We start from the raw sequence: 14,177 nt of genomic DNA on the forward strand, positions 1-14,177 counted from the left end.
CGTAGGTTTCCCAGACTACTTCATATCTTTGGTAAAGTATCTCAGGTACAGGGCTGACAGGAGAGCTGATGTCACTGGCATCCTCTTCTGAGGCAGTTCAGACTGTGTTCACATTAACAACATAGGAAGTTACAGGCACCGACCTAACATAAAGATGAAACCTGTCTCTAGCGTCCACGGCAGCAGGTACACGTGACATGCGGAGCCCCGGGAGGTGGGGTGTCCTTGGTAGAGAATAAAGCAAGTTATCGGCAGAGCTGTGTCTTCTCCAAGGAGAAACATCGAGAGCACCTTGAAGACTACCTGTGTGCAGCGATGTTTACCGAGACGGTCGGGGGAATAATTCACATAGCCTTCTCCAAAATAAGCGATGTACTTAATAGTTAGGACATCACAGATGATGTGAACATTTGTAGTTAAGGAAGACTGGCAATCCGTAACCTGAAGGCTGGTGGCTTTCTGGGGATGGATCCCACCTCACCCCCAGGACACCACCCCAAGCCTCTACTTCCCCTGAAAGTAAGAACTCCTCTTTCTGTGTTCCTGGTGTCACCGGCCCTCCCTGAGCACCCCCTGCAGGCTAGGGAGGGGCTGAGCAAGCGCCTCTCATCCATCTCTGAGTCCCCAGGGGGGAGCAACACACAGCACGGGTCAGGTTCGAAACCTGCCCCGTGACTAAGCAGGATGGTTTGCATAAAAGCTCGATTCAAGGGGCCTGTCGCACTCCAAAGAAAAGGAATAGACAAAAATATTAATTACGTTTTCCTTTTAATAAGGCTTTTTACTCAAAAGTGTAGCTTTGAAAATCTCTAGCTTGTTGTGACAACCAGAGAAGCCAGGAGCGGCCTTGCCTTGAACATGGTGCCCTCGCAAGCTCTCTGGCACCAGGGCTGGAGGGCAAATGCACCACTTTACAATCAGAGCCAACATTTAAAATTAGGAGGAGGATGCATGTCCTACTTGGATTCAAGGAGAAAGGACAAGTTCTCAATACAGTAAAACAAAACACAAAAAGTAAACAAATCTTTAGAAATCACTAGATATCTGTGTGTGTGTGTGTGTATGTGTGTGTCTGTGTGTGTTTATATAATTAGGATTATCATCAACATTTAAAACTATTAAAAATAAGGTTGCCACCTTACCTTTTCTTTTGGTACTGGGGTGTTATTTTTTTTAGGAAAAAAATTTTTTTTTTTTGCCCAGCCTCTCAAGTTTCCTAACCTCAAGCCTGTTTTCCGCTGTGCAGCCAAATGCCCCACCTTCGCACTGCACCCCCAGAGCACCACCGTCAAGCACCGCTGGCAGGAGGCAGGGCAGGCTTTGATTCTGGTGGTCAAGATGACAGGCCCACAAAAGCACAGCTGACAGAGGAACTGAATTCTTCCCCAGGAAGAAAATACATTTGCCCGCAATGGGGCTGCAAAATCTTCCGAGGCACCTTTTCCCCTCTGTGCTCTGCTTGATAACTTGTTTGTTTGGCCAAGAAGCAAGATGGCAATCTTAATCTGAAAGGGAAGCTAGATTTTTTAAATAACTTAAAAAAATCATTTTTATATAAAGCAGCAAAAACATATTTTCCTCTCTGCAGAAAGAAAACCGTGAACAAGGAAACACAGCGATGTAAACGGGGCCGTTCATACACTTCTGCTAAACTGGGTCCCCCGACAGACTCAGCGCTACTTTCCAACTTCCTCGGCACTGTCGGAAGAAGATTCTTTGGCGTCTCCGGTCGCTCTTTTACTTTCCTCTTGATTTAAACTTTCCTTTTCTGACCTGGTCCCGTTGGGTATAGAGTTTTCACCGTTGACCAGCCCGTGCTCTGCAGCCTTTGCCCTGCGGACAGCCTCAGTGAGGGTCAAGGCCTCCTGTGCGCCGGCCTCCCCGTCCGGGTCCCTGAGGACCAGGGGCAGCCGCGAGTCCGCCACGCCCTCCAGCAGCCCCGGGTTACTCTCCTCGTACTTGGGGAGCGGGGCGTGCCCCTCCAGCTGCCTGCGGCAGTGCTCTCGGTTCGCGGCCGCGCTCTTGACGGCTTTTTCCAAAATCTCTTTCTCACCTAAGCGCAACTTGATGGCCATCGTGGCACGAACGGAGAGGGCATGGTTTTTCAAGAAGGACTTATCTTCCTGGAAAAGGAAACAGAGCAGAATTAACTACAGCAAGTCTAAACCATCTAAAACGATAGTGCCAGAAGGCAGATCAGTTGCTGCCGGGGAGCTGCCGGGGACGAAAGCATGAGAGAAATTGGGGGCGGGGGGGTGGTGGTGGTGACAGAAGGTTCTGGAACTTGACTGTGGAGGTGGCTACATGACTGCACGCTTAAACCCAAGCGTACACTTCAGAAGTGTGAATTTTACTCTATGTAAATTATACCTAAGTAAATGATTATAGAACAAAAAAGAAGAGCCTAAATCAAATGGTGCATGGACACTACACTGACAGAAGTTCACTTATTTCTAAAACCCTTCCGTCTTGAGCCCTGATGGAGCCCAGGGCTCGGCACTTGGCTGAAGGATGGCTGAATGACAGGTACTTGAAGTCAGTGACCCAAGAGTCAACTCTGAAAGCATGGATGAAGACTTGTGTTTGTCTGTATCATATGAATTAGAAATTATGGAAAAATGTTAAATAATGTAAAAAATTTATATTCTAATCAACACTGCCTCAGTGTGACTCTTTTGGTAGGGGTGAACATGTAAAGTAGAAAAATATTAATAAGTTTAATGAAAAATGTCAAATACACAATGATTTTGCTAAAGCATGACAGTAATTTACATTTAAGAAAGAATCTCTTATTAAACATCTTTTAAAACATGACAAAGCACAAATCCTCTCTTAATCAACAGAATTACCTCAATGGTTGTTTTATATGTTTTTAAAAGAAGTGAGGCTCGATCTTCAAGAAATGTCCACAGTTTGACCTCATTGTCCCAGCTAACAGGATACTCAGAGTTCCCCAAGGTGAAGATTCTGTCAATGGCATTATCTCCCAGCAAATGTTCTTTCAATTCTTCTACAAGAACACAAATAGCCATCTGTTAAGGGAAACAGCACTACTTCTCATTTTAACCAGCAGCCCACCTCACAAAACATCTTTCCCAACAATGCCATCTTCCTGTGGTGAAGAGTTCTCCCTGATCAATCAGCCAGGCCATGGCTAGACTCTTCAGAGCAGAGCCAGAGCTGTTTCAGGGAGAAAAGAGGGGAGGTCTTCCTGATTTGGAATCCAGATCAAGCCTTGCTGGGCCAACCCTCCACCTTTTTCATTGTTTTTAAGAGGAATCCCGAGAGCCTTTAGACGGTATCAGAAGATACTTCTTAAAGACCATCTGTAGTGACACATGCCTTATTTTGACAACAACCTTCTTGCAAACTCTGAGCCCAGTCACAGCAACTGGGTCAAAAAAACATGTAGCTGAGCAATGTAAACAGTGAAAACAGACAACAGCACAACAACCCAGTGATCCTTCTAGACTGAAATCTGATGGATGCTAATTCCAGTAGCTGACCTGACAAAGCTATTTGTCTCGTCTTACAACAAGTAAACCACAAACTGAAACCCAAAAATGGACTAGAAAAATCTTAGTTTATGAAATACGTGTCTATATCCTTCACTTGTCAGGAATTTAAAAAGGAGTTACAAATAAACACAAGTGCACATCTCAACTACCTTCAAATATATGTAAGAAGAGGAAAGAATTCAGCAACTGCTCTGAGCATTTTATCTCCTGGCACATTATCTTCAAAAGACCAAAACATGCCGATCCTATTCACGCTCAAGAAATACAACCGTGCTTCTTATGTAATTATGAGACAGTATCTCTTTCAGAGCACGATGCCCTACAGCTGTCACTATTTACAATTCAAATGGAAGAACTTCTGCTGCCAGCAAACCAAACTTTTATTAGTATTAGTGAGAGTGATTCAAAGAATGCATCAATTGTCTTGACAAGACAAATTGTCTATGACTAAAGAGGAACTAAAGAGTCTCAACGGACCTAAGATGATTCAAAAGCAGGTTACTGGTTTTTTTTTTAAGAAAACAGAAGTTAATCTAATATTCAGAAAAGAAATTTCTTAAGTTGCATTTGTTAGCAAAAGGTCATGATGAAATTCAGGATTTTTAGATTTTTGGTCCTTCAGTTTATAGTCTTTGCATAAAGCAATGAAGATTTTTTAAATGCTTTTAAAGTGGAAGAAGTTTCTTTTTAGACGCCCCCAATACTAAGGTTACAATTTTTGTTTTCTTCCTCAACCTACCCGAGTTGTACCCTTTAATTAACATTGGGAAGGTGAGGGGCTGAAGCAGAGTCTTCTCTCTGCTGCTCTTAACAGTGATACTGCACTGGCTTCACATGCCTGGAGAAATAAAACCTACGAAAGGCCATCAACCTGCCTGGAACACTCAGGAAATGAACCACAGGCTCCGGGAGCAGGTTTCTTTCCCCTCTCCCCTCTCGCTGACAAACCCTTCCTGGATTTCCTGGATTCCCTGCCCACCGCAAGAGCGTGGTTTGGTGGCCCCCAGCCTGGCCCCTGCAGACCCTGCAGCATTAGAATCTCTTCTGTGGGCTATGGGTCTTGCAAACCCGCAGGAGCCCCATGGGGGCCTGGGGTACAGGCTCTGAGGCGGCAGAGCTGGGTCCCAAGTCAGGGTCATCGCCGGCCAGCTGAGTGGCCAAGTTACTCTCCTCTTTGCGTGGGAGCTTCTACGTCAGTCAAGTGGGAAGCCCCACCTCCCTCCAGCAAGGCTGCTGAGGATGAACAAAGCCTGCACCTCAGCATCGTGCCTGGCACGGAGAGGGGGCTCCCAAATTATAGGGATTAGCATCGTCGTCATCTCTCATCAGGATATGAACTGTGACGTTCAACCTTGTAACCCTATATTACACGCAAGAAAAGCCCACGGTTAACCCTTAACTCGTGTTCACTGAATTGAACGGAGGAACCAGTGCCAAAGCACAAAATCACCAAAAGCTCCCACCTGAGTGACCGGGAGTCTAGAGCCGTGTGGCTGCGAGCGAGGGACAAGGACCACCTAACACCGCTCTGGGCTCTGCAGTTGGTTGTCTGTGTTTCAGGACTCAGTTTCTTCTACTTCTAATGTCAAGCCAGGATCTGGGCGGCACTTCTCTGGCTGCAGACGTGGAGGGAGGGAGCCAGACAGCAGAGCCCAGCAGACTCCCTCCACGGCCGTCATTTCCGCTCCGGCCCCGGCTGCCCTTGCTCTAGCGCTCGGCCAGCTTCCTTCAGAAGAACACTTGTCTGTCTCTTCAATCAGGTGGCACGCACTCACTGTCCCTCATTCCCACCCAATCCGCTGTGCACAGGATCCAGGGTAGTTTACAACAACAGCAAACTCACACACAATTAAAAATGGAACCTCACAACCAGGGGATTTGGAGGAGTATATTTTCAGATGAAAAGTGAAAACATAACCGCAACAGATCACATTTCAGTGCCAGAGATCCCAAATGGCTTGTCTTAAGGAAACATAAAAGTAATGCTCAATGCATATATTTAACTCTTTTTGTGCCTGAAATAAGAGGCTGCAGACAGGAATATTTTGCAGTTTAAACAGGTTCTGTTTGCAGTGTTATTTACTCCAACTGGATGCCTGGCACTGAAAGGCCGGCTGGCGATTTCGGATTCACACTACAGAGCTGGTTAACAAATGAAGTCCTCTGGCCCACGTGGGTCATGGCCGACCACCCGACCTCAGTGTCGAATGACCATTCACCGTGAGTACATTTAGGCTCTGTCGTCCTGGGTAATAGGCACATCAAAAACTCCCATCTACAAATGTCGAATTTTGATATAGGTAGACAATCCAAGATGTATTAAGTTTTCTTCCAATGCAGTAGAGAATTATTTGTTTATTACAAGCGTATACTGACAACACACTGAGGATTTAATAAAATACTTCCAGGATAAAACAGATCAATTTCTTCTTTCTCCAATATTACCTCTTCCCCCCAAAGTGCTTTAATTTTTTTTTTTTTTTTTTTTTTTTGTGTGTGTGTGCAGTACGCAGGCCTCTCACTATTGTGGCCTCTCCCGTTGTGGATGCACAGGCTCAGCGGCCATGGCTCACGGGCCCAGCCACTCTGCGGCATGTGGGATCTTCCCGGACCGGGGCACGAACCCATGTCCCCTGCATCGGCAGGCGGACTCTCAACCACTGCGCCACCGGGGAAGCCCACAATTTTTAGCAATTTTATCTTTAATCTGAGTCCCTCTGCCTCACACTTCATGAATTAAAAAAAAAGAAAAAAACTCAACATTTTTTTTTTCTGAAATGGTTTACCTTCGGTCATGCAGAAGACTCGGAGAAAAGCCAGAAGTTGGGCAGAGATGGGTGGCTCCGTAAAATGCAATGCAAAGACACTGGAGCTGACGAGAGGAAGAAGAGAGATCAGCCCCTGCTGCAGTGGCCTCCTCGCCCCACAGTGAAATCTCTGAATCTGCACTCCGTGTGGTCCTCAGGGAGCCTGGGTCAGCATGAGGGACCCCACCTCCTCACCAGAACTCTAAAAACAGAATTTTCAGCCCTGGTGAAATGCAGAAGGCCTGGGCTGGCCGAGGAGGATGGCGGTAACCATCACTGCCAGCAGTTCTTAGTCTAATAGCCTTCATCTCGGGTGCATACAACACATCAGGAGAATTAAGCATACCCATGGTTCCTAAAAAAGGTTAACAATAATTTATGTTGAGTTCACATTTTAATCATTAATCAAATATTGACAAGTTCAATAAAAAAAGGTCTAGATAATCCATTTTCATTAAGAATGGTTCTCTCCATTCCCTGGAGAACTAATAAATCATAATTCTTGTCCTTATCATTTTGCACCTCAAATGCAAGAAAATCTTAAGATTTGATTTAACCAGAAATTCTTGAAATCACTGAGTATCATGACTTCATTACAGAAACTAATGGTGGCAAAGAATTAAATGAAACAAATTGATCCAGGTCATTAACCTTTTCAAGGTGAAAGGCATTAATGACATGGAGGCACTTATTTAACTGAACGAGGATTTCAGGCCCCATCCCCTAGAACTGGCTGTGGACGCTTCCAACGACAATTATGTTGATCTGAAAACGCTGGTAAATCACCATGCATCTCAACGGTTTAAATTTGCAGTATAATAGGGATAAAGGGATTAAGACAAACTACAGTAGAGAAGTTTTATTAACACACCAGTTAAACACCATGAGAATGGAAATATTTCAAGTATGACAGTAAAGAGCTGACAGATTTTTTCTACGTACGTTGGGATGCCAGCGCGAGCCAGGACCTCGGCCTTCATGGCGTACAGCCTGTCACTTTTACTCACTCCAAGCTTTATTTTCACTCTGTCGTGTGAATTATTGTCAAAGAAAAAACCACTGTGGATCACAAACTCTGCATTTGACCGAGTGCCATAAAAAATGTAAATCTGAGATGCAGTAAAGAAAAAATAAAGGGATATAAAAGAAACTTAACATCCATTCTCAGTACAGAGCAGGGCAAAGGCTCAGTTCTCATATATTTAATGCGACTTCACACTAAGGAGACAAACAGTTCTGAGGTGACCCTGCTCTGAATATCATGTGCCGCCAGGCGGGGACCGGCGGGCTGAGGAGAGCACACGCTGACCTGGCACCCAGAGGAGCCGGACCCCGTCGTCCCAGCCTTTCTCATACCCCCTCACACTCCCAGGAACAGTGAGACTGCTGCTTTACTACTGCACTTTAAAATTCACCATGGTCTTTTCTCCCTCTCCTTTAACTACAAGAGCGTCTCCTGGAACCAGGGTTTAAGGCAGTGTCTGTCAGAAATCCACTTCTAGATGCTGCGGCAATTCTGCACATAGCAGGAGGGTTTATGAACTATCTCCGGGCACTTTGTTAGGCTAGTATTTTTCACTTTGTCCCAGCTCGAACGTCAGTGGTCTGTGTCAGTTCTGTCTTTTTGTGTTCCCTGCTTGGTCGCAGGACTGCCAGGCAGAGTGCAGGTGTCCATTCGTTCACATGTTCAAACTTACTGAAAGGCTCAACCCCACCCCAAATATTACTTAAAACTTCACAGATTAAAGTACAAGAAGACAGCTCTTGTGGTTCCTGATTCCCTTATGGTTTTGCCGCTTAAATAAACTGCCTCCTTTTAAAGAAGGTTCTAATCAACAGAAAAAGATATGAAAACAATGCAGTTTATACAATCGAAAAATCTGTTCTACTGTCGTAACACAGAATTTATTTTCAGTTGACGGTGTTACACACAGTAGGTGGGCTGTGCAAATAACTGCGTTCACATCTTTCTCCCTGGTGGACCCAAAGGTCCCATTCAAAGCACAGCATGTTTATTTCGGCTTTGGGTCTCAATATGTATTCCAGAAAACAAGCCTTAAATACAAATCTCAAAATTTTCTGCCCAAGTTAAATACTTTCTAAAAATGATCAACACAGTTTGAGGTGAGGGACTCCGCGCGGAACCCACCTGCTCTCCAGCCCGGAAGTCCTGCAGGGCTACACACTCACAGCGGTCGTCCTCCAGGTTGTAGCCGGTGGTGATCTGTACACGGGAGGAAGGATGACAGGACAGCGTCTAAGTGCTCTCGCTCAGGAGGGCCTCTTTTCGGCAATTAGAGGATAAAGGACACGCAAAGCTACTTAAAGGGGTGCATTCTGCTTGCTTCATCAAACTGAGCAAAGAACTGCTTGGTTATTTTCATTAATTCTACTCACACCAGAAATCCTTATGGAAGACCCGGTACCTGCAGTGAAGGACATACTCTTCAGAAAATGTATTGTATAGGTTATCCCTTGCTGGCCTCAACCAAACATAATCATTCATTACAAAGTTACAGGCTTTGAGCTCATCCCCGCCCCCACCCCATCTCCACCCACCCACCTACCCACAGGACCCGCACTCCCGCAAGGAGGGAAGCGGGATCTCTAGAGAACTCGAACTGACTTGCAAACAGCATCTTTAGTATTTGGCCATTAAGAACACAAGGCGGGTTCCCCACTGGATAAAGAATCATGGAGAAAGAAAAGCTCTGTTTCCGAATTATGTACGTATTTTACTCTGGAACTAGAGAAATTAAAACTCTCAGGTAAGCCAAGGAAAAATGAAACAACTTAGTTGTACCCTATTCACTCTCCTTATGCTGAAAGTTATACTGTGAGAGTTTCTAAACCCCCAAATCCACTAACCACACTGCAAATCCGCATCTCTTCCTAATCTCTCCTGTCAAGGGGTGTGGGAGGGGGACAGGCGATGTCGTGGTCCCGGCACTGCAAAATTCTCTGGGCCTCAACTGGTCAGCATTTTACCTTCCGAGTCACCCTTTGCATTTTGTTTGTCCTGCCGTCCCCTGGCTCTTCTCACCCAGCTCATCACGTGCAAGACCCTTCCAACTGGTTCCAGGACTGTCCCTCCCGCATCCCGTGTGGCATACGTGTTTGACCTCCTGTTTAAAACTTTTCAGTGGTGCTCCACTTTGCCTTGCGGAAAACATCCAAATTTTTGAGCAGGCCAATGTACAAGGAGGCCCACACCTCCCTGCGGTCTCTGGACACGCCACTCGCCTGCCACTCCGGGCGCTGTCCCCGCTCCCTCGTGCCTGCAACCACCTTCAGCTCCTGCTTTGCCTGAGCCCTGGCTTCTCTGGAGATGCCCCCCTTCATCCCACCCTCCCAAGCCTCTCCCACCCAATATTAGGGTATTTATATCTGCATACCCCCCACCAGCCAGACCTGCAGCCTAGCCCTTTCCACCTCGGCTCCTGGAGCTTAGCTCACCAGGCCCAACACCTGACTCTGCCCTTGCCCTTGAGAATATCTGCTTGACGCAGGGAAAAGAATAAGCTCTCCAATTTATTTTAAAAGCTCCTTCTCAGAAGTCTGTTCCTCAGAGCAGCCCCCCAATCTCTTAGATTGTCTGTAAATGCTCATTAATTACTTCAATCTCCTCATTTTATCCTGGAGAATCAAAACTCAAGACGGCTACAAGTGCTACTTTGCTATTCAAGGTATCAACAGCTCAAAAGATTACTTTTGAGTCCAGGGAATGGCATTTGGGGGATGGAAGGGCAGATAACACTCCGCTTTAAACCCAGTATCCCCAGAACCAAGACCAATGAGAAATATGAAAGCAACGAGGACTAACTGAAGGCAGGTGTTCTGGCTCATTTTCACTCACAGAGCAGCTTAAACACTTGATAAAAAAATCAGCTCCATGAAGTTCCTGCCCAACATCAAAATCACTTTTCTGACCCCCAAACATGACCTTGATGATAAGGTACAGAGTGGGGACTGCCCATGACCTCTCCGCCCTAGAAGGCTGGCATTCCATGGTGCAGGCAGTACCCGGGGGCCTGACAGGAGCACGCACAGGCAGAAGGAAGTCAGGGGAAGCAGGAGGGAAGGGGGAGGGCCAGCAGTCCACAAGGGGAGCACGCGGAAGCACAGGAGACAGACCGTGGAGGACAGGAAGGGAGGCCCGTGGGCGGGGAGGCGTGGCCATCCTATGCGCGGTGCTCAGGATGGCCCGGCCTGGGGAAGCTGCAGGAACAGTCAGCGCAGAGGCCCTCGGCGGGCGTGTAGGGCCCAGACAGACTGGGGTGTAGCGGGGACAGGCTGAGCAGGGGGCCCTGTCTGCTACTGTAAACACCTGGGCTTTCACCTTGAGACTGGAAGCCTCATGCACATCTAAATGTTTCAGATCTTCAATACTCAAACAGAAAGACCTCGAAAAAGAGCCCCCTGCAATTCTGCTTGAATCTTCCAAAGCCCTTTCATCCTGGTTGGTAGAGTCAAGTATCCAAATACAAGGGCTGATCGTTCCAACACGCTTTACCTGTTGGAACTAATACAGCGGCCGAAGCCCACTTAGAAGTATCCTTCTCTGTATAAACTGAACAACCTCACAAAAGGGAAAGCAGACCTGTCCCCGTTAGTTCTGAACAACCCATGCAGAATTTAGACACGTTATGCCTCACAGTCCAACACGCCGCCTTATAAACTTGTCTACGTTTGTTTCTCAGAGTGGCTAGGAAATAGATCACGTTCGCTGGAGTCTCCAGCCCGGCCTAGGTATTCATCCAGCCTCTTACTTTCTCGTGCTTTTCCTCGCTGCTGCTGGTTTGGAATCACTGTCACAGGCTTGATTCCTCCATTTCTACCCCCGTAACCAGGTTTGGGGACGCTGTTAGAAGCACGCAGCGTTGCTGGGTTACAAATTTCTATCAGCTCCCTCAGTGGTAGTCAGATCAGACAGACGACTGTCAGGACAGACACACACACAAAAGAAATCTACTGTCTGAAACGCTGAGCCTTCCTTTCAAGTACCTTATTTTAAAAGAGATTAACTGTTAATATGTATGACATACAACTTCATAAAAGAGATTCTGAAATCCTACCAGACAAAATTTCCCATCAGGTGTTATTTTTACGATGGGAAACCGTCCAACAAAGGTGTAGTAGAGTTAAGTGTGCGGAGAAGATAACCGCTGTAAGAAAAAGCACTAACATCTTGTATAAACCTTCTCAAGGTTAGCAATGTTTCTGCCAGGACTGTAGTGGCTGGGACTTGATGAACAGTATTAGAAAAGAGACAGCGTTAGTAGTTGTCTTCAATTCGTTATTTTTATTTTGAGATAAAAACTTTTTTTTTTTTTTTTTTTTTACTTTTAGGGGGGAAAAGAGTGAGTAGTTTACATGAAAGCCACACAAAACCAGTGTGTATGTGAGTATGTGAAGGTGCAAATGCACAGCAAAAGAATGGGAGAGATGTGCAGAAAGCCAGTAACCAGCTACCCAGGAAGCATCGAGTGGACCAGCCACGGGGCTGCCGGGGCCCGGGACTGGTAGGGGACCTCTGAGTTTCACTGCAGAGGCTTCTGTTTTCTTTAATTGGTTTTCTTTGTTTACAGTAAAGTATGTACTTGTTAAATTTTAGAAAGAAAAAAATAAACCCCAATGATCAATCAAGTTTGGGAACCAATGACCTAATCCAAAAGAAGAAAAAGAAAAATGTCATTGTCAAATATTAAAAGCTATTTGAAAAATTTTTAAACTTCAATGTTATAATCATTTAAAATAGCTCTGAAAGAAAACAAAAAGAACAAAATATAAAAGTGTATTCATTAATGAAAATAAATGATAAAATATGCTAATACTCCTCAAAATGGCTAGTTAAATTAAGCATATCTAAATTAAGGCAAAAATATAATTATAAAAGTATAGTTATTCTTTCTCTCCAATTTAAGAGTGTGCTTGTGGCTAGACCTTCCCCGGTTAGCACTAGGGTTCCTCTCTTAAGTGTCTGGCACACGTGGCATGTGTTCTGGCCATTTTGTGGAATTAGATGTGAAATACTCATCTATAGCACCAGTCTATTTATAATACTGCTAATAATAACCAAGAAAGCTGACACTGAGAAAAGATGAACAAAAACTAACTAAACCAGTATACGATTATAATATTTAAAAATTCAAAACGTTCTGAAGTTGATCATATTTCCAACTAGTAATATCAGGAAATCTTTCTCAGCACAGAGAGCACAGAAACCTGCTCTGAGGCTCAGAACCTGAAGAATGCTGAGAGACAGAGGCAGCCTCCTCTATGCGTCAGGATTAACAATCCTCACAGCATCTCCCTGTTTTCCCAACGTCTGATGATGCCAACTGCCTCCTGCATCCAAGGCCAAGAGCCAAACGCCGAAGTGCACCTCCTCCCGCCCCACGGCCAGGGACACCAGGACTGGCTCCTGAACAAAAGCAGGTTAATAAACGGGGCCAAAGATGTGTCCGCATAGCAGGTGAAGGGAGAGCGGGCAGGAAAGAATCAGAGAAACTTAAGTAACTGATAATACAGTCAGCAAAGAGAGAAAACAAGCAACACAAAAGGAAAACCCAGAAGGAGAAAGGACTTTTTTTTCAATAAATTGGTATTTTAAAAAGAATAAGAAAAAAGAAACTTTCATTTAAGTCTGTCGTCCAATAAGATAAGAAAATGTATGTCTAGGCTGGAATCGTGGCTTAGCAAAGAAATGCAGTTCACTGTGGCTTCTGAAAGTGATATAAGACTCACGTTTTCAGGATTAAGTAAACACAGCGAGAAAAAAACGCCAGCCTCTATTCATGGGGGGCGAGGTTTGGCGTTGTTTGCTCCTCTTGGAGGGGGCAGTAGGGGACAGTGACTTGTAGGCAGAACTTCGCCGATTAATGAACACGACCCGAGGAGGTCCTTACCAGGCCGTTGGTGTGATTGCACATGTCCCACAGAGGAATCAGCGCCAGGGTCACCCGGGAACCATCCTCCGTGGGAATCTGGTTTTGTCGAGTCATAACGGAAGAGACCGCCCACCTGTAACAATCAGAAAAGAGGCGAATTACGGCCGGCCCATCTGAAAGCCCACGGCAGTCACAACGCAACCAAAACCGAGGTGTGCCTGACCTCTCACGAATTTTCAAAACCCTTTCCTAAGTCGCAAAGGTGATGTTCATCATCATTTAAAATTAAGTCTAGGGTAAAGAGAAGAGGAGGGGGGATATGAAAGGAAAAGGGAGCCAGGGGAAATCTAGGAGTGAGAGATTAAGGGAGGAGGTTCCCGGGAGAAAGCGGCCTGGAAGGAGGGCCTAGAACAGAGCCAGCCAGGCCTCAGCGGGTCCCGGTCCGCGTTGCTGCGGAGAGACCCCACCCCTCTTTTACCCAAACGCTGACTCTGTACCTATTTCGAGCCTCAGTGAAAAGCAAACACTGTAACTCCTTTCTGATCGGAAATCCTCTAAGAACTCCACAAAATGTGGACTGCTATTTTTTTTTTTTTACTATGTTGTGCACTGCATTAAATCTTTTTGTTAAAAAAAAGTCCCTACTTTAAAGCGCTAAAACAGTCTGTTTCAAAGAAAAAAAATCCTCACCCCACGCTAATGTTAATCTTGAGCATCACTTGGCTACATCAACTAAGCCCCAGCAGTACAGGTTAATGGCAGTTTCCACAGGGCTATTAAAACGCTGCTCCCTGCCCCGGGGTCCAGTGTAACTTCCGGAAAGACAATCTCTTTTTTAAGGCTTTAAATGGTCATGCAAGTCACTTCTTACCCAAGCCCTTCGCACTTCTGAGATCCCAATTTCACTCAGAAACCACCCTCCAACACATGCCTCGCACATACGTACACCACACCCCACACAC

The 14,177-nt window shown here is 45.7% G+C and overlaps 1 protein-coding gene across 2 annotated transcripts in view; it reads right to left on the reverse strand.

The window, feature by feature from the left end:
- Window positions 1-751: 751 nt before the first annotated feature.
- SETD3 (SET domain containing 3, actin N3(tau)-histidine methyltransferase) overlaps window positions 752-14,177 on the reverse strand; it is a 71,746-nt gene continuing 58,320 nt past the window's right edge. The window contains exons 8-13 of one of the 2 annotated variants that reach the window (XM_082617019.1): window positions 13,234-13,348; window positions 8,475-8,549; window positions 7,268-7,434; window positions 6,305-6,384; window positions 2,850-3,010; window positions 752-2,123 (exon numbers count right to left, since the gene is read on the reverse strand). In XM_082617019.1, coding sequence (XP_082473145.1) covers window positions 1,677-2,123; window positions 2,850-3,010; window positions 6,305-6,384; window positions 7,268-7,434; window positions 8,475-8,549; window positions 13,234-13,348 — 1,045 coding nt within the window. In that variant the 3' untranslated portion in view covers window positions 752-1,676. Of the gene's footprint in view, window positions 2,124-2,849; window positions 3,011-6,304; window positions 6,391-7,267; window positions 7,435-8,474; window positions 8,550-13,233; window positions 13,349-14,177 lie in introns of both variants that reach the window. The other variant, XM_082617018.1, reaches the window with a different exon arrangement.

This window comes from Mesoplodon mirus (assembly GCF_964341445.2).
Source record: "Mesoplodon mirus genome assembly, chromosome: 4".
In the NCBI taxonomy this organism is placed as follows: Eukaryota; Metazoa; Chordata; class Mammalia; order Artiodactyla; family Ziphiidae; genus Mesoplodon; species Mesoplodon mirus.